The sequence below is a fragment of the Uranotaenia lowii genome, chromosome 2 (genome assembly GCF_029784155.1).
Source record: "Uranotaenia lowii strain MFRU-FL chromosome 2, ASM2978415v1, whole genome shotgun sequence".
Classification (NCBI taxonomy): domain Eukaryota; kingdom Metazoa; phylum Arthropoda; class Insecta; order Diptera; family Culicidae; genus Uranotaenia; species Uranotaenia lowii.
Genome location: NC_073692.1, coordinates 101,505,433 through 101,530,172, shown reverse-complemented (window position 1 = coordinate 101,530,172; position 24,740 = coordinate 101,505,433). Strand labels below are relative to the sequence as shown.

Here is a 24,740-nt window from a genome sequence, read left to right as displayed (position 1 = left end):
CTTCAACGAATTCTACTTCTTGGTACGAGGGAACTCTCTTGTCAACTGGCAGCGCAAATGGGACGAGGATGAGGATGGTCGGTGGCTCCACTCGATTATCCCAAAGGTAAGCCTTAAACCCTGGTTTAATAGATTGGACCTGAGTCGGGATTTTATTCGTATATTTTCCCGTCTCATGTCCAATCATTGTTCCTTAGACGCGGTACTCTATCGTTTTGACATTGCTGGCAGCAATTTGTGTAGTTGCGGCCAAGGTTACCATGACATCGAGCATATTGTTTGGTCGTGTGAGGTTCATCTTGTCGCCAGAACGAATTTAATAGACTCCCTTAGGGCCCGAGGAAAACCACCTAATGTTCCAGTGAGAGATGTACTAGCTGTGCTAGATTTGGACTATATGTTAGAAATCTACCTTTTTCTAAAAGCTATCGATCTTCGTCTATAATTTCTTTTTTATTTTCATATTTCCCTTTCTATCTTCCTTTCTCCTCTCACAAAGTGTTAAGTTAAGAAATCAATTGTAAACAACCAAAATCGATTTTGGCTCCTTAAAGCCTGAAGGTATGAGCCGTTTCAAATAAAGAATTGTTAAAAAAAAAAAAAAAAAAAATATGAAAGAAGAAAAAAACTTTTTTTTTCTAATATGACACAAAGAGAAAACTGTTGAATGAAAAAAAAAATCACAAAATAACGACATAATGACAAGTTAATGGCCAACTTCGTTATTTCTGAAAAAAAAATTGCAAAAAAAACAAATAATAAAAAAGTGAAAAATCAAAATGATATAAAAACAACAAAAAACAAACAAACAACCAAAATTATACAAAAATGACAAAATGGTAACATTAGTAAATTAAGATATTGAATAAAATTACATGAAATGAAATAATGTCAAATAACACATGCATATGAAAATCATGAAACAATAAAAAATGGCAAAAAATACTTAATAGACCGAACTACGACTAATTTAAAATTAATACAGATTATAGATTTTAATTTAAAAAAATTTGCTATCATTTCAATTTTTGAACTATTTCTGGACAAACGAGTTTCCCAAAGAAAATTCTTAAAAGTCGATTTACCAAAATTGTCTAATATATCAACATGATTGAACTACACAAAAAAGCAAAAAAAAGTAAAAGTAAAAAGTGGAGTAACAGCTTTTTTTCTATGCAATTGTAATTTGTAATAAATGATTTCGATTCAAAACTTTCGCCCTTTCGAAGATGAATCTAATTCTAACGCGTGAACTGATGTTTACTTTTCTCCGGGCGCGTCGCTCTCATGCATGCACTAAATGTTGACGCTCGGCGTCTCTCCCGCTCTCGCCTTCAGCCAAATCGCTGATGGTTTGTCGGTCGGGTAGTTTGCCATCGATGGGTGGCTGGCAAGTGGGGTGTTTTTACTGTTTCGATTTTTGGAAGAGCTGTTGTGCTGTGAGCAGGCAGAACGCATTTAGGAGAGTGGTGTAGTGTTTGGCAAAACATTTTGGACCGTACTAGGGAATCTACTTGGACACGTCGTCGTCTGAAGAAAGTGAGTGGTTTTGGATAGAAAAAACAATCCTTATTACGGGTCCTCCTAGCAATCTTGGAGGAAGTCTACCGAGTGGAAAGTTGGAAATAATTGGGTAAGTAGTATTGAATGCAGTATCTCCAATATGTGAAGGCTGTTGAAAAAAACATTGATAGTAACTGGTTTCGAAAGATTGCAGAAACAAATTTTGAAACATCAGCATAAAAACTTCACTCGCTTGTGGCAAAATGGACGAAACAGTAATGTTGATACTGTTGGTAGTAGTAATGTTGGTCGGATCCTACGTAGCCGGAAACATCCCACTGGTCGTGAACCTGTCCGAGGTAGATAAAACTTATTTGTTTTTTATTATACTCATCAACTTTAATCATGTTTTTTTTTAAATAATTTTAGGAGAAATTGAAAAATGTTTCTATTTTCGGAGCAGGCCTGCTAGTTGGAACAGCTCTGACGGTAATCATTCCCGAGGGTATTCGTTCCTTGTACGACGAAAGTAAACTGGAAGCAAAGGTGTCGGAAACTTCGGGGCCTCCTGGCCATAAACACAGCGCTGATGAGCATTCATCAACGATAGGGCTATCGCTGGTGTTGGGATTTGTTTTTATGATGTTGGTCGATCAGGTGTCTTCCCGCCGAAAGGAAGGTACCAATGAACGCAATTTGACGGCTACCATTGGATTGGTGGTCCATGCCGCTGCCGATGGTGTAGCTCTTGGTGCTGCAGCCACCACGAGTCATTCCGATGTAGAGATTATAGTATTCTTAGCCATCATGTTACACAAAGCTCCAGCAGCGTTTGGTTTAGTTAGCTTCCTTTTGCACGAAGGAATTGAAAGGCAAAGGATCAGGAAGCATCTGCTCATATTTTCCCTCTCGGCACCACTTTTGACCTTGCTAACGTACTTTGGAATTGGCAGCGAACAGAAAGAAACCTTAGAATCCCTAAATGCTACCGGTATTGCGATGCTTTTCTCAGCTGGAACATTCCTTTACGTGGCCACGGTACACGTCTTACCGGAACTAACTCACAGTAACGCGGGTCATGTGGGGCATCGAGGTCATCATGACTACAACCTTCTTGAGCAACAAGCCAAACCAATGGTTTCTCACGGCGGAAGCAGCTTGAAAAACACAGAGCTATGTCTGCTTGTATTAGGTGCCCTTGCGCCACTTTTCCTCACCATTGGCCATCATCATTAGTTTGAATCATCGAGATTCAGCATCAGAATCATACCGACTATTGCCAAATTTCTTCACCCGGTTGAAACTGGTCGAGATTAATGGATAAATGTTGAACCACCAGAAGGATACCCAAGAAACGATTTGCTTGCCAATCGTACAAAAAAATACAAAATCTTATAACATTCTAGGTTCCATAGCAAAGTAATCATCTACCCAACTTAGCTACCATGCTTTTAAACGGAACCGGATTTATCAGCAGTGGTTTTTCTACCGTGTGTCGTCGTCTACTTAGAACAAAAAAAAATATGAGAAAGCAAACCCGTGCTGTATCTATATTGAAACAGCAAGAGATAACGATACAAACTATTCCAAACAATAACGAGCCGGAACGCAATTGCATCCCTGCTGAAGCTAGCCAAGGGAAGTTTGACTGACAGTACGGCACCACGAGATCGCAGCGACTCATAGTTGTAGGATCAAGATTCGTTTTTTTTTCGTTCTTTTAATATAGCTTATCAATAATGAGAGAGAGCGAAGGTGTGCGGGAGATTTGCGCGAAAGGCCGTTCGAAAGCGTGAAGCGTGTGGTTAATGTGAGCTATTAAATGTTAGAGATGAGTTTTGTGTATCTTAAAGTTAAAAGCTACGGTTAAGCTGAGAAAACAGAAGAAGACGAATGGGGATTAGCCATTCCTTTAGATATTTGTTGTCTAGTGCACACTTGCCACTCCGGAAAAGTGTGTTACGGGGTTGCACACAGTTTTTGGATAAAAATAAATTAATGTAACTAATCAAAACCAAGAACCGTTGTTTTTTCAGATGAAGCTGGCTGAAATTGATAAAAACATGACACACAAAAAGGATCATGTATATTGGATAAATAACTTTTTATAACTTACTTTATTTTATAAATTTGAAATTTAGCTCATATTTTAAAATCAACGAAAACTCGGTATCATCAACACATTTTTAAAAGTGGAAAAGAACGTTAACATTTTCTTTTATCGACTGATTGTTAAATACGTTGTCATAAACAAGTTATCATTTGAAAGAAATACAATGAAATATAAATTTGAACTTCGTGTGTTTGATTGAAATGTCTGAGGGATCCTACAATGACTTTACAGATATTGGATTTAGCTAAACCTACTGAATTATGTTTTTTTTTTGCAAATCATGGACAGACTAATCCGCGCTATTAAAGCAAACAGCTTCATGAAAAGTAGAAAGTCAGTTTAAACGCAGCTGTTTTTTTTTACTAATCCTTGTACCATATGTACTTTTTTATAGACAAAAATTGTTAACGCCTGAACTCATGAAATTTTTTTCATTTTTTTTTATCCATAGAACTTGAACTGCTTTGCATTTGAAAAAAAATTACCTACGCGAAATCAATTTTTGTTATTGGTAAGCCTGTCTCGACAAGATTTATTCCAATGCGTTTCCTTTATTTTTAAACCTTAAAGCTTCTCTAAACATTTTTCATTCTTGAGCAGGAGTCTTCGTTTGCTTTTGTATCTTTCAATCAGCAGAAGTCTCGATCTTGTGAAACCGTTTCCAGCGAGCAAAAACTCGATCAACTCTGGATATTTTGCTAAAACGTTTATCATTTTCTATTGGCGGCAGTCCCAATCACTATTCATCATTTTATACCTACAGCAGTCTCAATCAAGGGAAACTGAGTCTCTCAATGTACTGATAAATTAAATCGTTCTCATCATTTTCTAGAACCAGAAATTCTGATCCAAGGTAAGTATCATAGTGTATTTCTGCATATTGGACGTGTACACTTTTACCAGCACTTCTGTCAACCAACAGAAGTCTCAATCAAATGAAGCGAAAAAAACAGAATCCTTCTGGAAAACATAGGTCTTCTGAATTTAAACGAAAATGAATTAATGGTATTCATCATTTAATGCCAGCTGGTTCAGGTTATTTGAGTTTTTTACCAGAAGACGTGCCAGTCTACTTAAATTTTCAGCCAACGAAATGCAGTTTTTTTTTCTTTCAGCGAAATACTCTCCTATATCGTTTTTAAAAGCAGAAGATTCAATTGAAGTTTTTTTTTCATCCAAAAGAAGTTTCAATCGAAATGTTTTTTATAAATGAATGTTTCGATTCAAAGTGAAAATTTTATCCTTAAACAGAAGTGTCAATTTCCTAACAACAGAAGTCTCAATCCAACTGTCAATAACTGTTTCACAAGGTCAAAAATCTCGACCTGTACGGGAACATTTTTCATAAATGCGGAAATTTTGTTTCATAAAACGCGATCCACTGTAAATTAACTGGTTTTGTTATTCTCAACCCTCAATTTTGGGGCATCTCCAGGAAATGTTCCTACATAAGATTTTTGCCAGCGGAAATTCAATCGTATATTTTTTTCATCAGCAAAAATTTTCTCCTTCTTATAAGCAGAAGTCTCAATCCGTTACAACTGTTTCACAAATTCAAAAATCTCGATCCTCATTAGGACATTTTTTCGTAAGGAATGTCTTATACAGTAGACATTCATCATCACTTGTATCATTTGGTATCGTCAGAAGTCTCAATTTGCTGAAATAGGCTGTGTGGTGGCGGCTTATAGAATACTACCACTGGGATACTGGTCCACGTCGTAAAAGGCGACTTATCCAGTACTTCCCATATGCGTTAGTTATTCTTCAAATGCGACTATCACATTGGGAGGAGGGAACCTTGGCTTGGTTCCAAGCCAAGTTTCTTCAGGGAGGATTCACCAATTGTGCTTATTGCTATTATTGCGCATGCACGAGTTGTATTCTCCTAAATTTTGTAAACACCCGCTTCAAGGTGGTTCTGTGCCTGCGGGCCCCAAAGTGGGGGTAGGAGGGTGTATAATAATCCTATCTTAAGCAGAACGTTGTTAAGGTCTGCATTATAGCCAGGCACTGGTGCAAAGGGTCGTATTTTTCCTGGCAACTCGTGGGATTAGATTATACACACGATTTTAAAATTTTCATCCTGTATGGGATACCCCGCTTCATGCGTCGATATGAAGGTGCAGAGGTTCTTGTGTGTGATGGAAATATGTGTGGAATTATTTGATAGAAATGCTTTCTATTAAGGTTGCACAGATAAATCTGCAGCACAAAAGAACCGCTACACTGAACTTATGTCGTTTAATCCTTCATGGAACTGCATCAATCGCCTTGGTCCAAGAACCCTATTTCCGAAATGGAACTTTTTACTTAGGGAATTTGCTCAAACCAAACTTTACTGTGTTCAGTGTAATTGGAATGACTAATGCCCGAATAATGCCTCGTGCATGTATATTGATAAACAATTCTTTAAATGCAACACTTATACCCAATCTAACAACAAGAGATGTTTGCGTCGTTCAGGTTTCGCTGCCTGATAGGAAATACGTCTACTGTTCAGCATACTTACCATATGAACAATCATCCCCTACGGATGATTTAAAAAATGTCATTTCATTCTGTGAATCACAAAATATACCTCTTGTAATTGGCTGTGATGCCAATGCCCATCATTTTGTATGGGGTAGCTCAGATATCAATCTGAGAGGCTTAAATTTAATGGAATATTTAAGCAGCACTGATTTACAAATTCTAAATGTAGGAAATAAACCAACTTTTGTTAGGTGTGACAGAGAAGAGGTGATTGACATCACACTTTGTTCTAGAACAATTTCTCAGGAAATTTCAAATTGGCATGTGCCTAACGAAGAATCGATTTCTGACCACAGGTTTATCTATTTTGAACACTCAGGTGAGTTTTTAGAAACAACTACATTCAGAAACCCAAGAACAACTAATTGGGACCTATATTTGGAGCATATTGCTATTAAATTTCATGGATATACACCTGAAATTACTACTCCTTCTGAGTTGGATGAAGTGGTTGCAAAAACCACCGAAATTATTTTAAATTCTTATGAAGAAGCGTGTCCCTTACGAACGTTGAAATTCAACAAAAACAGTACACCATGGTGGAACTCAAATCTCAGTAAATTACGAAAAAACTGCAGACGCTCTTGGAACCGAAGGCGCACGGAAGGTTTTGATGCCTTCAAGTTGGCTCGCAGAGCTTACCGGAAAGCAACAAGAGCTGCCGAACGCTCAAGTTGGCAGAACTACTGCACAAACATTTCAAGCTTGCACGAAGCAAGTAGGTTAAATAAAGTCTTAGCCAAATCAAAAGATTATCAGGTTTCATACCTTAAAACCCCTAGTGGTGATTATACATCAAACGACGAAGAAACATTAAGTTGTCTATTCAATACTCACTTTCCAGGATGTGTTGATCAAGATTCATCGATAGAGCCTGAGTTCTTTTCTGGAAGTCTAGATTCCTTGCATTTTGCTCGGAAAATAGTTACTACAGAATCGATCAAATGGGCAATCGATGGTTTTGCTCAATACAAATCTCCTGGAAGTGACGGTTTATTTCCAGTTTTGCTTCAAAAAGGTTTCGATCATTTCAAACACATATTAAGAAAAATAATGATAAGCAGTTTTGTTCATGGATATATTCCTAAACTTTGGCGGCAGATAGCCGTGAAATTCATCCCTAAAGGGGGACGATCATCATACGACGAAGCCAAAAGCTTTCGTCCTATTAGTCTAAGTTCATTTCTATTAAAAGCACTTGAACGTTTAATTGATCACCATATCAGGCAAGAATGCCTTGTCCAAAATTCGCTTAATGCGACACAACATGCATACCAAACAGGAAAATCAACATTAACTCTTCTGCACAACGTAGTACATAATATTGAAAATAGTTTTTCACATAAAGAATCATGTCTAGGAGCATTTCTAGACATAGAAGGAGCATTTGATAATGTCTCGTTTACATCAATAATGGATGCGGCACTACTTCATGGAGTGCCTAGTGTTATAACTAACTGGATTAGCGCAATGCTAAGTAACAGGAATCTTCATTCGTCTTTAAGACAGGCTTCAATAACAAAAGTTAGCACATGTGGTTGCCCACAGAGAGGTGTACTATCACCTCTTTTGTGGAACCTAGTTGCAGACGGCTTGTTGAGAAAACTCAATGACCGTGGAATACCAACCTATGGATTCGCAGATGATTATCTTCTGCTGGTAAGAGGTTTGTGCATAAGCACATTATTTGATATAATGCAACAAGCTCTGTTGAACGATGGTGTTCTCATGTAGAACTTTCAGTTAATCCTCTAAAAACTAATATTGTTTTATTTACTAAAAAACGTATCACCCGCGGGGTGCGCCCTCTGCTGTTTTATGGTTCCGAAATCACCGTGTCTAATCAAGTTAAATATTTGGGTGTCATTCTTGACTCCAAATTAAACTGGTCAGATCACATCGAATTCAGAATCAAAAAAGCATGCATGGCCTTCGGACAATGCCGACGTGCAATCGGGAAAAACTGGGGACTCAAACCCAAACATATTCACTGGATTTACTCCACAATAGTTAGACCAATTCTGGCCTATGGGTGTCTAGTGTGGTGGCAGAAAGGAGAAGTTGCAACAGTTCGGACTAAACTAAATCACCTTCAAAGAATGTGTCTCTTAGGGATGTCCGGATCGTTCACAACAACTCCTACTGCAGCACTAGAAGCTCTGTTTTCTATCAAACCTCTACACTTGTTCCTAAAACAGGAAGCCTTCTCATGTGCTTTTCGTCTACAGGCAGTTGGTCTCTGGCTGTCAGGAAATATCGAAAGATCATCGAGTCATACAAATGTGTGGCCTGAATTAGTTAGATTAAACAAGTTTAATCTAGCGCCAAACGATGTAACACTCTCGAGTAGTTTTCCCTACATGGGGTTCAAAGTCAAATTTCCTTCTCCTCAAGAATGGTTATCAGGTTTCGTAGAGGACCAAATGTCCTCTCATATTGTATTCTATACTGACGGTTCATTATCAAACGGCCGTGCAGGTGCAGGAATTTACTGTCGCGAGTTGAACATAGAATATGCTCAACCTCTAGGAAAATATTGTACAGTCTTTCAGGCTGAACTATAAGCTATAATGTATGTAGTGCAAATTGCACTTCAAAAGAAAATTATGTTCAGAACAATTTATTTCTGTTCAGATAGCCAAGCAGCTATCAAATCACTCAGTGCTTCCAGTTCTAGATCAAAACTGGTAATCGCATGCCGGAAAGCAATCGAAGAACTTGCTGAAGGCAATGGATTAAACCTTCTATGGGTACCCGGACATAAGGAAATTTTTGGAAACGAATGCGCCGACGAACTCGCTAGAGCTGGGTCGGAAAAGGAATTTTACGGACCAGAGCCGGCTGTCCCAATATCACCATGTTGGTTCAGAAACCAAATTCAAACTTGGTCCTCTAACCAGCATGAACGATACTGGGAAGAGTTGGACACTTGTCGTCAAACTAAATTATTTTTAGAAAAACCATCTCCAATCATATCGAGTTACTTATTAACTTTAAATAAATCTCATTGCAGCATCTTGATCAGAGCACTCTCCGGTCATTGTAAACTGAACTATCACATGCACAACATTCAGCGTGCTGAATCTCCAGTATGTGGTAGTTGTGAATCAGATGTGGAAGATCCCTTCCATCTTATATGTAACTGTCCCTCATTTGCCAGACTACGTTTTCGTACTCTGGGATCTTACGCTTTAAGCGAATCTGAGTTTAAGAAATTAAACTTAAAAAACATTCTATCATTCCTTACCGAATGTAGAAAAGAGCTTTAATGCTAATAATCCCTAGTGGAAAGGCTTTATGCCATCTTAAATAGATTGAATTTATTTCTTCCTTTTATAGGTTTTTCAGGTTTCTCAGGTAAATGATGAAATCTTGGATAAAAAAAAAGGCTAGGCACAATTTTCCCGTATGTTTGGATAACGTGCCGCTATTAAGCCTACCCCCATTCTGATATCTGATACCTGATACCTGTATCATTTGGTATCGTCAGAAGTCTCAATTTGCTGAAATAGTGTTTTATGAACAGAAATCTTAATCCACTGTAAATTGAACTATTTTTTTTATTTCCTACCTGCAATTTTAGCCCATTTTGAGTTTTTCGCTAGTAGTGCTTAAAATTTTGGTCAGCGAACTTTCACTAGTGAGTGTCTTTTCTATGAAGCCTTTTTGGAAAGCAGAAGTCTCAATTCATAAAACGAAAGTCCCAATTTGAAATGCCAGTCTCCCCACAGGCAGAAGTCTTTGTAAAAAAAAGGTGTTTTTTTCTATTCCCGATGGGTGGTTGAGCTCAGATATTTTGGCCCCATTTGACCAAATGCTACGGCTAGCGGAAAACCGCAAAATATAGTGAGAAAGCTAAAAGAGGAATCTGGCTACTTACCTTTTTACCCTGGTGGCAGGCCTGTTCCCGAGAATGAAGTCAGCTACGACGTTCTTTGACCTCGATGTCTTGTTGGGTTAGACGATTCAAGCTGCGTGGTGATATTTAAGCCGGAATATTTTCCGGCTCCGCCTTTTTAAGCTGTTGATTTCTACAGTTGAAATTTCGCCACTCTGTGATTGACCGAATTTAGCTTCAAAAATCTTCTTCGAGGAACGTCTCTTTAATGATCACTGCGCGACATACTTTTTCGAAGCGTGTCTTTTCGACATTCCCACGACACGACTTGGCCCGCCTTACTACTTCGAGGCGCGTTACTTCAATTATCACTACGTGAAACGATTCGGCCTCTACACCTCTACTTCGTTTCTTCGACGATCACTTCGCGTCACGCTTTAACAAAACCAAATACAAATCTTCACCAATTAGCAAATCCGAGCGTCTTCTCCGTCCTCCAGGCGATCGCAGAACTTTCCTTTGCATGGTAAAGAGAACTCTTCACTAATTTTTCTTGTTAACTGACAGATTTCGCAAACTAATTGTACACTTTTCATGAGCGGAAGTCTCAATCAGATTTGATTTTACTACTAGTAGAACTCTTAATCCTTTGAAATTTTTCCCTTTAAACAAAAAACTTTATGCCCTGTGAGTTTCGTTTTCGCATGACTCTTTTCACTGGAATTGTCTATGATAACATAAGTCTTTTCATTAAAAGCTTAGTGTTTTTCAACAAGCAGAAGTTTCAATAAACTTTCATTTAATATACCCAGGAGAAGTCGCAATCCGTTTTGTTTTGTTTCTCAATTCCTCGGCAGTTTTCAATATGGTTAAGGCTCAATCCACTTCTATAACTTTCCATCACTGGACATTTATTCTCGACCGGTGTTTCGTAGCCAGAAGTTTAAATATGTACAACATACACTAAAACAGGTTTTTTTTAGTTTCAATATTCATCCATATTTACTTTTATAAATTGTAGCGATCTCGAATGACTTTATTTCTAAGTTTTTTTTTCCACTTTTAGTTTATAATCACCAGGATCCATAAACCGATACAATTTTTCCCAAAAGCGGATGTCTAAATCAGCTCAGCTCTTATATGTTCTTCTAAAAGCTTTTCGAACCGATGTAACTTTTAGATCTACCTTTTTATCAGCACAACCAATGTCATCTCAATCCACTGGCAGCATTTTCAAACAGAAACAACACTTTTTCCATAATCAGAAGTCTAAATCAGCTGTATTTTTTTTCCAAAGCATAACCGAAGAAATCTCAATCCGCTTTCAGTTTTCAAGTAGCAGACTGTTTAAGTAGAAACAACTCATTTTTCATAATCAGAAGTCTCAATTAGCTCTAATCTTTTGTTACAGCGGAACCGATGTAATCTCAATCCACTTTCAGTTTTCAACTAGCAGAAACACCACAGTTTTTCATAAGCTGACGTCTTAATCAGATCCAACCTTTTTTTTTACATCATAACCGATGTAATCTCAATCCACTTTCAGAGTTCAACTAGTAGAATTTTTAAGTAGAAACAACACATTTTTCATAATCAGAAGTCTCAATCAGCTGTACACTCAGAAAAATACTATTATATATGCCATAAGATTCTCTTATGAAGTGGCGCCATAAGAAAAATTAATGAAATTCATAAGATTGTCTTATGACGCGAATGAATTCTGAAGATGAACGCCTACTTCAATGAGAGGTTGTTGCTTTTCATAAGAGATTCTCATGGAAACAGTAAATCACTTTCTAATAAGAAAAATTCTAGATATTTCATGCTGAAAACAATCACTTTATTGTTTGCCAAAATTGTTTAAAATTAAATCCTTCATGGTCACCATCAGCAGCGCATCAACAGACGGCTCCATCAAAGTTTTTTTTCGCCGCATCTTAATCTTCGACCTTTCATTTTTTGCCGATCAGCTTGCTGAAAAGTAAACAAATAATGTATTTTAGTTTACTAATATCTTAAACGTTCACACCAAAAACATCAAATCGAACTTACCATTCCGGAGATAACAATAACATTTAACATTGAAGGAAAACTATTATAACTATGAACTGGCGATTGCTTCGTACTGTTAGATGATGAAAAAAAACTGATGCTATGAATGAATGTGTTCATCATTTTTTCACAATGCCGTTTCTTTTATTTTTCATAAGAACATCGTATGAAAACTGAAAGAATTTCATAAGACTCTTATGAAACATTATTTTACACTCTTAAAAGCGGTTCATAAGATGCATCTTATGAAAATTATAATAAGAATTTTCCTGAGTGTAATTTTATTCACAGCATAACCGATGTAATCTCAATCCACTTTCAGCATGGTTGGTCCGCACTTCTCAAACTTCATTCCGAAATGCTCTACACTCGTTTCCGAGTACAGCCGAAGCCAAGTGCCGAGCAAAACCGGTGCGCCCCAATAGCAACACTACTGTGTGAGCAGGAGAAATCCCGAAAAACACAACTGAAGTGCATTTTTTTCCTTCTCTTCCTACCACAGTAGGCAAACAAACAGCACGAAACGATATTGCTTCTTCTTCTTCCCTTTCTTGTTGGGAAAGAACCAAGCCTTTAGCGCTGCTCCCCTACCAGGGTTGCCAACATTTATTTTCAAAAATCAGGGAACTTGCGAAATAAAAATCAGGCAAAATCAGGCAAAATCATTCAACGTAAAAGTAACGGAAATTACGCTTAAAGTGATGACCTTTTTTTTTTTTGATCATCTCACCACATTTTCACTCCAATATGTGTTGTGAGCCTACTTAGATGAATAACTCTACTGCTTCAAAGCAATCAAAAGATTCCCTTCAATTATCTTTTGTAATAAGAATTAACGGGAATCTTTCGATTGCTTTGATTCAGCCACATTTTCACTTTTTCACTTCAGCTATGGTACCTACTTCAGGTCCTTACTACCCATTTTTCATGACATTCGCAAAAATCAGGCAAAATCAGGCATATTTTCAAAAATCAGGGAAAATCAATGGCTTATCAGGTTGTCAGGCAGAGCCTCGAAAAATCAGGCAACGCCTGAAAAATCAGGCACATTGGCATCTCTGTCCCCTACACTTAATGTGATGATTTTTCTCTCTTGCTCTCACCCTGGCGAAGCGTTCTCTGCTCTTTGATTTGGTGTACGCCCGACGTCTTAACAGAGCAGGGTAAGTGTTTCAGAACGAAAAGTTCACTGAGTTGCATTTTTCAAGTCGCTCGGGGAGAAATGGACAACCATGCACTTTCAATATTTAACTAGCAGAATTTTGAAGCAGAAACACCACATTTTTCATTAAGCTGACGTCTAAATTAGATCCAACCTTTTTTCACAACAAAACCGATGTAATCTCAATGCACGTTTTGCTTTCAAATAGGCTCAATAAGCTGCAATCTTTTCTTCCAACAGAAGTCTCTACAAAAAATGACTAGGTTTCCAAAAGCTGGCTCAGAAGGCTCGCTGTTTTAACATGTAATATTTTTTTATTGGAATTCATCACAAGCAGAAGTCACAGTCCACTATGTTTAAACATGTAATAAAAGGGAATGTTAACTGCTGAAACTTAAAACTTCTTGATGTGTATTTTGGCAAATCTCTGACCTGAATTACTGGATTCTGTGATACACAACTACGACTAAGAAATACAAAACTCTATATGACAATTTTTATACTATTCGATATTATTAACAATCAGTGCTTACAGTAGGGCTAATAATTGAGTACAACATGACTGATTACAAGGAGTTTATTTAAAGTGTTTCTTTTGCGTTCCATAATTCGCAAACGGTAAATATTACGCGTATATTTCCGATCTCAACTCGTATAGTTTCCCACGCACTGGATGTCTACTTAAACAGAAGAAAATATTGTTGTTCACCCGACGTTGCTAAATTGTCAGTTCAGTATTATACCATCGTTTCCGCTATAATTTGTAACAATTTTGCCAATCTAGAATACTTTACGGTTTACAAGCGAAGCATACTGAAAAAATAACTATGATTTGTTAACAAATTTGGACATGAGACAGTGTACCGTAGGAATTCGCAGCTTCGAGAGAATTATTAACTTAAATAAACGACACGCGATTTGGAAAATCCAAGGAGGGATTTTTTTTCATAGGAATTTTTTGAAGCCAATAATAAATTAGATAACGAATTTACTTACAAAAAATAATCGATTACTCGCTCTCTCAAAGCACCAATATATCAACTTTTACTCTCTTTAACTTAAGTCCTAGGTATATGAAGATTATTTTACATCGTCACTTGCTGCGCGTGAGCAATTGAAATCTCTTGCGTTTTCTGTTTTTTTTTTGTAAGACTACTTACACAGGGAATTCCATCATGCTTCTGTTAGGAGGGGGGAAAATAAATTGAACTATGTACAAAAGCCTTCTGGAAATGCGTTCTTGGTTTGTTGAAGCTTTACTTATGTATACAGAAAAGCTGTGAGTAGCATCGTTATTGTGATGGAATAAGTTGTTCAAGTATATATTTTTTATTGGTAGACTTGCATTTACATCTACATCTAATTTACCTATCTATACTCTCTCAGCAGTGTATTGAGTTATTTGGAACCAAGCTTGAGAAAAAAAGGGTCCGGAAATGGTGGAAATTCGGGGGTTCAGATTTAAGTAGATGAACTCAAATTTAATGTAGATAACCAGAATCAGTGAAATAAGTTCATCAGCTTGAAGCAATGTTGTGTGACCCCTAAATGGTCGTTTTTATCCGATCAAATTATAACTTATGCATGCGCATTCAAATTTCATGATCGGCCGAACAAATGGTACTCGTGAGATTTCAAAACACAACCCCTCCAGGGTATTGTTTTGACCTCTGAGCATTTTTTTAAAGAAGTTCTAGCATTGTATTTGCATTTCGGGAGCTTATCCCAAGTAACCAAAAGTTCCAATGAACTCCTAAAATCTCATACAATCCTTCAAAGATTGCTTATAGCATACCAACTAAATATGGTCGCGATTCGACCAGACCGAACTGAGCGCCATAAACTTGATTTCGAGAAAACCGAGTTCGAAGTTCACAGCCCTACCAATTGATACCATTTCATCAGATATCTTATTTAATCATTGTACTATCACATTTAGACTCTTATAGAGCCATCGAGGTTATACTGGTCGATTTCTGATTACACATCAAGCAGAAAACTGAACTTTAATAGCATTATGTTTGCACCCAGTTCACTCTGGTCGAACAAAAATGTTTAAAAAATTGTCATGCACTATCATTTGACTGGGCAATTTGTACTAAACGTAGGAGCCTACTTATAGGCGGTTTACAAGCAGCACCCAACGAGTATGGCTGATGCTTGAAAAATGTTTTTTTTCGTTGAGCCAGAGTGAACCGAGCCATACAAATTTCGCACTTTTGAAAATCGGAATATGTGTGATTTAAACTTACCGGTTGCGTTCTGAACGACAGTAAGCAATAAAATAAAGCATCTTTTATCGTTGAATGTCAAAAATCCTAACATTCCCTTAAGTAAATTGGAAAACAAAATTCAAGGGATTCGGTTCAGTCTGGCTGAACGAGATTTTAATAAATGTTAACAATCCGCAACATGAAGTTTTTAGCTACGGGAACGTTTCTTACCATTTAATTTATTAGATATTAGTTCCTGACAAACCGAAGAACTGTTTTGAATAGAAAAAAAACCAACACACATAAGCTTATTTCGAACAAAATCAGTTTCATGACCAAAACATGCTTTTCATCTTCTCCTCAAAGCTGGCTCTCAGTTCACTTTGGCGCAACGCATTTTTGCCATTTCCACTGTCTGCAACATTGAAATTTTCTAATAAAATCAGTAAAAATAGTAAAAATGTTCTGATTTTCATTGAATATGTAGTTTATCATGTTTCGCATCCGTTGCAATAGATAACTCAATTTTTTTCAAATTGGCGTTCAGTTCGGTCTGGTCGAATTGCGACCATATGTGCCACATACTTTAGCCTTTCTGTGGGACGAAAAGAAAACAATTTTCGAGGTTATTGGAAGGGTCAGATCGCAGCTATTAACTGTCGATCGAGCCAGAGCCATTTGAAGATAGTCGGTCCGATTTTCGAGTATGAGCTATTGTAGGTCGTTAGCCCGGGGTCTATCAGAAGATCGTTGGGTCGAAGCCATTAACAGGTCAACTGCGACAGGGGCTATTGGATGGTCACTTGGAGAACCTGGAAGGTTGTCGAGCCGGAGAACCTGTTAGGTTGTCGAGCCGGAGAACCTTAAGCTACTGGGTCATCGGTCATCGGACCATAGTATGACCTTTCATTACTCCGGTCCGATGACCGGAGCTTTTAGAAGGTCGTCGGACCTGGATCTACTAGAAGTTTGTAAAGCCGGAACCATAGAAGTTCGTAGGACCGACAACAACTGGTAGGACGTTGGACAGGAGTCAAAGAAGGTCATTGGGCTAGAGCCACTGGATGGTCTTCGAGGTCGTAGTATCGCTTAAATCAACTTGTAGATCGTCGGACCAGCGCTACAAATGTGCGTCGAAGTTGAATCTACGAAAGCATTTCAAGGTCGTCGGGAGGAGCAAATAGAAAATTATTGAACTGGATCCACTGAGAAGTCGTCGGGACAGAGTTGTGCAAGGTCGTTGGCCTGAGTCAGAAAAGGTCGTAGGACAGAAATCGACTAGGTCTTCGAGCCGAGAAACCAGTGGAAGGTCATCGTACTGAGAGCAATTGTGAGGTGCAATAGACCGGAGCCTTTAGAAGGTCGTTGGACCTGAATCTTCACTAGAAGGTCGTCGGACAGGAGACAAGGAAGGTCGTTGTGTCAGAGCCACTGAAAGGTCTCTGAGGTCGTAGAAAAGAGATCCACTTGCAGATCGTCGGACAAGCGCTATAGTTGCTTGTTGAACTTGAGTCTACGCAGCCGAAGCCATTTGAAGGTTGTTTAGAAGACCAAATGGAACATTGTTTAACTGGAAACAGTGAAAGGTTGTCAGACCGGAGTTGTAGAAGGTCATAGGACGAGGATCTACTGGATGGTCATTGGACCTAAGTCAGAAAAGGTCGTATGATCGGAATCAACTGGAAGACCATCGAGCCGAGAAACCATAGCATTGTGAGGTTGTCGTATTAAGAGCCATTGTGGTGTCCTCATGTGGTGCCAAGCAAGGTCGTCGAGAAATGAATCTAATCGGGAAGTTTCCGAGCCAAAGGTACTGGGAGGACATCGGCCGGGAGCCATGGAAGGTCATCGGACTGGAGCCTTTCGAACGTCGTTGAGCCTGGATGTACAAGAAGGTCACCCAGTCGGGGTCATGGAAGGTCGTAAGACCGGGATCCACTGGAAGGTCGTCGAAAGTAGGCACAATTTTCCCGTTTGTTTGGATAACGTGCCGCTATCAAGCCTACCCCTTTTCTGAACTGATCGCAATGATAGGATTTCAAATGAAAAAAATCGTCAAATGATGACATTGATCATGAAGGGTAGTCGAGCCGGACCCACTGAAAGGTCTTGTAGTTCGTAGAAGAGGGACCCACTTGTAGGTCGCCGGACCTGAGCCTGTGGAAGGCCGTCTAGTGAAGCCAATTGAAGGTCGTTGTACTGGGATTCACTGGAAGGTCTTCAGGACGGAGTTGTTGAAGGTCATCGAGCCAAAGCCATGGAATATCGTAATAGGTTATCGGTCAAATCGAATCCAGGTCGTACCGAACAAAGCAGAGGTCCGGTACGGAGGAGCAACCCGATGCACTTGTAAAACTTCGAAAGTATGAGTTGAAAAGTGTTGCCTTAAAAGGACTGAGTAAACTTTTAAGAGCACACTATATGGTACTTTTGGTTACATGGTAAAACAATCTCAGAAGAAAATATTGGAGCTTGCGCTTCAGGAAAAGTTTTCTAATTTTTATTTAGGGAATTTAGGAAAAGGGAAAATATATTTAATGAAATATTTTTTAACAAAAATAAACCAAATAACAGGATACCGTTTCAATCGATTCAATAAACAACTACACGACGGTAGACGAATAATGGCAAATACTTCCGAATGATGAAAGAGTTAAGTTATAAAATTATGTTCCTCTCAGGACCGTACTAGCTCAACAAGGATAAAGTACTGGTCAGAACAAAAGCTTCAACAGAGAAAATAAAGGTAACAAAATAATAAGAAACGGATACTTATGAAAAGGGCCACATCATGGAGGGGGAACCCTACATTTCAACCTTGGACCGTTGCAGCACTGCCTGCAAATCGGCATCGAACGCTGCCTCATCCTTGGAGTAGTCTTCGTTGAATTTGGTCATAGGTGGTGTCGGGACGGCCCGCTTCCCAACGGCTCCCATCGTTGCTTCCTTCGGCCGCTTTAGGCTATCGGTAGACGGCGTGGGAGGATTATTGTTACGTAGATTGTTACTGATATTGCTGAACACATCAAAATCGGCAAAATCATTCGATCCTTCGACGGTTTTCGAGGCCGGGAAGTGACTTCTCACTTTGTTCCCGGTATTGTTGATGTGTTTCTGGCTGATGCCGCCATTGTTGTTCGAAAAGTCCATCTTTGCGAAGGCGTCATCCATTCGGGAAAACTCGTCATCTTCAAAGGGGCTAGATTTGGAAGTTCCCGATGCTCCGGCTGCTGCAAAAAGAGTACTGGCGCCACCGTTGCCTTGGCTAAAGCTGTCTGCATTTTTGTCATTCCCTCCGAAAGCTTTCAGAAACAGATCCGCCTTGTCAGAAGTACTGTTTTTGGTGAAGTTATCGTTGAAAGCGTCGAACAGATCCGCACCGGAAGGTTTCTTAGCTGTCGAGCTTCCACCGGTGCCGAAGTCGACGTCCTCAAATGTGGTGGAAAAATTGTTCGAGAGCGCACTCGCGAATGCATTCTCTAACGGATTGTTGTTAGTTGAAGCTTTCTTTGGACTTACTGCTCGGTTGTTGTTCAGAGTGTTCGAATCAGAGGAAAATGGATCTGAAAAATATAAACCATCAATTGAAAACGCTTTAAAACATTTCTCGAGATATTTTTGTCATTTTTTTTTCAGGTATTTCACAAGGGCGTCATTTCGGGCCATTAGTTTTCTTGAATCGCTTCGACGACGATACGCAAACTGATTTTTTTTTCGACTGTTTCAAAGGCACTTACCGTCGGAGCTAATCGGTTCCGAATCTTCTTCCGCGAAGGGATCTTCGATGTTGAAGGGATCCTCGTACCGGTAATCCTTGAAGGGATCATCGGAAAAGTCTACCGCTGCCGGAGTTGTCGACGTCGTCGTGATTGTGACGATCGGTGTAGTTTTAGCGGAGTCGATGGTAGCACTCACCGGTGCGGAAGAGAACAACGAACCGGAACCGAGTGGTGCCACCGATGTGGACGACGCCGGTAGCAGCAGCGGCGACGTGTGCTGTTGAGCTGCGGTTCGCGCCGACGGAACTGGCAAAACTGTCGGAATGGGCGATGGGACGGCAGCTGGTTTGAGGTTCTGTTGCGGGGGAATAATTGTTTTGTGTCGTGTAAAAACATTAAAAAAAAGTTAATAAATAATTGGAAAAAGTTTGCAACTTAGAAAATGTGTTAGCACAATATTGTAGGTGTTGAATGCTTGGTTTTGAATTGTCTGTGAGTTAAAGAATACAACATCTTTAACGGAATTTATCCTTTGAAATGAATTCAAACCTTACGATGTTTCAAGGTTTTTTTTTCTTAAAAAAATCTTTTTTTTTATTTTCTAAGTAATGAACCTTTATATTTATTATTACACACACTACGTTTGGAACATAAGAAACCCAAATTTGTGGTACCTAATATACAGAAATAAAGGCTCCTTTTACTGGATGTCCTACTAACTCTGAATTTCCTAAAACACAGCTGTATCCATGATCCTAGTAAAAAGAGGAGGGTCAGGGTTAGGAGTTTAACATCTGTTCACCCCTTGAAGGTTCGTGAACACCTCACAAGATGTTCTATTTTACACATACAATTTCAATTTCTAACCAAATTTTGTTTGAATAGCTTACGGGATTCGAAGAATCTTGACTTTAAACTAAAACCAAAAACTAATCTTAGGTCCAGATGCCATTTTTTCCCTTTTTTTGGGTATAAAAAAGGGTCCACTTGGGCGATTCAACCATTTTGAGTGAATCAATCACAAAGTTATGAACTAGACCCCTTAAACACTTAAGAGACGAACCAGCCAAAGGCGGCTTAAATGCTCTCTAAGACCTAAAAAAATATAAGAAAAACAAGTTCGGCTCTTCACAACCTAAAGGTAGGAACCGTCAAACAACCTGTTAAAAAATAAAATAAAGTACAAGCAGAAATTTTATAGGACACCGAACACTTATTTCTGTGAAAATTATATGTACGTCACATTTAAGCATTTCGTTGGAATGCTTAGAATATGTTAAATTTTCACTTATCGAGAAACCCCACGAAATATTAATTCTTCAAGAATGCCCCTCATCTCATTTATACCTTCATAAAGGGTGTCCACGATGAAATTGCCACTTACATCCTGCAAGTTTTAAAGTCCTGTGATCAAAATTCGCGGAAATGGAGACGAAAGAACAGCTCGTGCGTGATAAAATCTTGCGCATTTATCACGAGAACAAGGATCTTTCGCAACGGTCCATCGCTAAAACGTTGGGAATAGCGAATTCCACGGTGTCGCGAGTGATAAAGCGTTTCGAGGAACGATTGAACAACGATCGGCAGCCCAGAAGTGGAGGAAAAAGTATTCCGTACAACACCAAAAATCATAACCGCGTTGTTAAGGCTTTCAACCGAAACCCGAACGCCTCCGTTCGGGATGTGGCTAAGAAGCTGCACCTAAGGCGAAGTTTTGTCCAGAAGGCCAAAACTAAGGCTGGGCTTCGAACGTTCAAGGTACAAAAGGCATCTAATCGCGACGAGAAGCAGAACAAGTCCGTCAAAACCCGTGCCAGGAAGTTTTACCTCAACATGCTAACGAAAGTTGAATGCTGCATCATGGACGACGAAACATATGTGAAGGCCGACTGGCAACATGTTTTCACGGCCAAGGATAAGTTCAGCGTTTCGGAGCATGTTCTCACCAGAAGATGTCCAAATTTAAATTCCTGGATTGGCAATCCATCTACACGTGCGGGAAGCGGAGTGCACCTTTCGTGACCCATGACACGATGAAAGGACAGGTGTACATGAAAGAGTGCCTCCAGAAGCGGCTGCTTCCTCTCCTGAATGCCCACAACGTTCCAACAATCTTCTGGCCGGATTTGACCTCATGCGGACAACAAAGTCAACTTCGTGCCGAAAATGTTCAAAACTCCCAACACGCCGGAGCTCCACCCCTTCGAGAAGTACTGTGCGATTATAAAGCAGCACCTTCTTAAGCGACCTAAGGTAGTGAAGACAGTCGAGGAACTGAAGAAAGTATAGGTGCAAAAAACGGTTGATTCACAGGTTGTGCAGAATCTTAGGCCGGGGTTAAGGTCAAGACCAGGGTGCGGGCATTTGCGTATGGACTGTAAATAAAATACGAGTAAAATAGTAGAATGAAGTTTAATAGTTATTTTTCAATTCCTGAAAATTTGATGGCAATCGGATGAAAACTCGAATTTTGCGAACCGATTTTGTGTGTGGCAATTTTATAGTGGACACCCTTTATCGGGGGATTCTACTTGATTGACTTTGAATTGAAATATAATACAATACATATTTCATTCCATTCTTCAAGAATGAAATGTTAAAAAAGGGTTTCATTTGACGAACTTATGTCAGATATATTAAACCTTTTGGGCCAAGAAAATTTTGAAATATTTTATTTACTATGTATAATGTTTTTAAAATTTGTTTTTTGCTAATCTCCATTTAATTATGTAACACGAAGACGTTTGAGCGCCTTTTTTCTGTTTTCCAGCCCTGGTTCAGCAGTTGTCGATTTATAAAATTTTATATTAAGTTATAGAAGCGCCGTACTTTTATCCTCAGGGTTTTTACAAAAAGCATACAAACATACAAAACCTGGCTTTTTTCTAACACTTTTTTAAAATGTCTCGCTGTTTTCCGGCTGTGTCTCGCTTTTTTTTCTCGAGATGTCCCATTTTTTTTTTCAACCATCTGGAAAGTCTATAGACTGTTCCGATAATTATAAATACATTAAAAAATAACCGCCATTTCACAAATCGTGTAGTGTTCAACTAAATTGTGGCTGCGTACTGTTGTTTATATTCAAGTGAAGTAAGCGTTGTCATTTTTTGTCGTTTGTCGGAAAGAAAATTTGAAAATGTGTGGCCTTACACCCGAGCAAAGGAAACGGATTGTGCACAAATGGAAGTATTAGAAAACTAGCTAAGGGAGAAGATGTCAGTGTTGGAGCCAGAAACGCGGTAAGAAACCTGACATCCTTCGACATCGGTATGGAATGTGGCTAAAAAACTATTAAGGTACCTCATCGACTAATGTTATGCGCGCCAAAGAGAGAATTGGACTTCAAACGCATGCAGCAGTATCAAACATACTGAATCCGAGAAACCGAGGGCTCGGAAACTCTACGACAAACCTCTGACCAAGAAATCGAATTGTGTTATCATGGATGCTAAAACCTTCATTAAACTTAACTATAAAACACTGCCTGGACCACAATTTTATACCCCATCGAAGGGAAAGGATGTTCCTGCGATTTCTGATTTCGACGACGACGTAAAAAGGGTCGTGCATAATATAAGTTCTATGTTTTTGTAATAATTTCGTAATCAAGCATCGGATTGACACAATTTCATACGTGAGCGTTCTACAAGACGGATAATCTAAAAGCTGTTGAACATTTCAATAACACCGATGAAAGCACTATTGGCTTCGTAGTTTTTCAATCGATTGAGAACATACAGTTGAAAGTCCTGGTTTCTCAGTCAATGGGGTTTCACACTAAGGGGAATAGCTTCCAGTAGCGTAAGACAATCGATCCGCGAGTCTGAGGGCATAACGCAAAAAGCAGCGCTGTATAGCTTTGAGACGCTCGCTACCGTTCTGGTAGTAGGGACACCAGACAGCTGATGCGTATTCGAGTATGGATCGAACTATCCTGTAATACAGGCTCTTCAGGCAGTGCACGTCTTTGAAGTCCTTTGCCACTCGAAATATAAATCCGAAGCTTCTAGGAGCTTTATCGACCACGTAATTCGTATGTGTTTTGAACTTCAGCTTACGGTCGAGTATTACGCACAGAATATTGATGTGGTCCACTCGCGCAATGTCCTCAACTTCTGTGAAGTACCTCGCACAAAAAGGCTGCCGTCTAAGTTAGAAACTGATGACTACACATTTGCACATTTGCTATGATTCAAAAGCAGGCAGTTGATGTCGCACCACTGTGCGAATAGTTTGAATTGGTTTTGCAGGAAATCGTCCTGACCGTTTATGGTGTAGAACAGTTCAAGATTATCAGCATAACGAACTTTCGGGTCGTCGTTGAAGTAGACTAAGAAGATAATCGGTCCTAGATGACAACCTTGGGGCACACCGGAGAAAACAGAGAACTTGCTGGAGAGAGAGTCTCCTGTGCGAACTGTCAATTTACGTCCAGTGAAGTAACTCCGGCACCAGCCAAGTAAAGGTCCGCAGAATCCTAAGCGTCCAAGCTTACCAATGGCGATTTTGTAGTGCACCTTATCAAACGCTGCTGAAAAATCGGTATAAATGGTGTCAGTTTGAGACGTAGCAGCAAAACTTTCGTGTACATTGGAATGAAGGTCAACAGGTTAGTTGTCGTGGAGCGATTGATTGATCGATTGAAAAATTTGGCTTGGTTTGGTTTGGAGATTGCACATAAAGCGGAGATTACTCTATAGTTGTTGATGTCTAGTATTTTCACAACTGGGGAAATTTCCTTGGAGCAACTGGCCAGGGCTGTCGGAAATATATCACCCCTAGTGTCATCTTTGAATGGTATTCTGGTCGACGATGCAGCCATCCTAAAAGCGACAGCTAAGCTAAAAAATTCATATTCTACGGGCCCGGACGGTATACCAGCTACTTTTTTGAAGCGTTTATGCCATCTCTGCTGACACCTATCAGACACATCTTTCCATCATCGCTGGACTGCGGAATCTTTCCCTCATTGTGGAAAGAAGCTCACATGTTTCCTGTCCACAAAAAAGGAGATAAGAGAGATGTGAGCAACTACCGCATAATCTCCGCTTTATGCGCGATCGCCAAACTTTTTGAACTGGTTGTTCTGGATCCAATTTTCTCATTTTGCAAGCATCACTTCTCCAACGATAACGCCTAAACGATCCACGACTACAAACCTACTGAGTTTTACATCGTTCGTGCAGGGCAGTTTTTCCAAGAAAATTCAAACAGACGCCATTTATACAGATCTCTCTGCTGCGTTCGATAAGGTGAACCACGATATTGCAATCGCAAAGCTCGAACGTTTAGGCTTCTGTGGTTCCCTACTGGATTGGTTCCGGAGTTACTCAATGGGACGAAAGTTATCCGTTCGTACTGGTGAATTCTTTTCTAGGCAGTTCGTTGCCTCTTCAGGAGTGTCTCAAGGAAGTCATTTGGGACCGATCATTTTCGTGATCTATTTTAATGATGTACTCTCGCTCCTCGGTGGCACAAAGCTCGCATATGCCGATGACCTGAAACTTTTTCACACCATAAACGGCCAAGACGACATCAGCTTCCTGCAACAGCAATTCACCGCTTTTGCTAACTGGTGCGATATCAATTGCTTGCCATTGAACCG

The 24,740-nt window shown here is 39.3% G+C and overlaps 2 protein-coding genes across 4 annotated transcripts in view; one reads left to right on the top strand and one right to left on the bottom strand.

Moving 5' to 3' along the window:
* The first annotated feature begins 1,370 nt into the window (after positions 1-1,370).
* On the top strand, positions 1,371-3,797 carry LOC129745728 (zinc transporter ZIP9-like). Its single transcript, XM_055739047.1, has 3 exons — positions 1,371-1,633; positions 1,711-1,862; positions 1,933-3,797. The coding sequence occupies exons 2-3, from the start codon at positions 1,767-1,769 to the stop codon at positions 2,737-2,739; spliced, it is 903 nt and encodes a 300-aa protein (XP_055595022.1). The 5' UTR covers positions 1,371-1,633; positions 1,711-1,766; the 3' UTR covers positions 2,740-3,797.
* A 9,888-nt stretch (positions 3,798-13,685) lies between these two features.
* Positions 13,686-24,740, bottom strand: part of LOC129744651 (epidermal growth factor receptor substrate 15-like 1) — a 35,933-nt gene continuing 24,878 nt past the window's right edge. For all 3 annotated transcript variants that reach the window (XM_055737278.1, XM_055737277.1, XM_055737279.1), the window contains 2 exons: positions 19,154-19,490; positions 13,686-18,979 (listed from right to left, as the gene is read on the bottom strand). In XM_055737278.1, the coding sequence (XP_055593253.1) occupies positions 18,222-18,979; positions 19,154-19,490 (1,095 nt within the window). In that variant the 3' untranslated portion in view covers positions 13,686-18,221. The remainder of the gene's footprint in view (positions 18,980-19,153; positions 19,491-24,740) is intronic.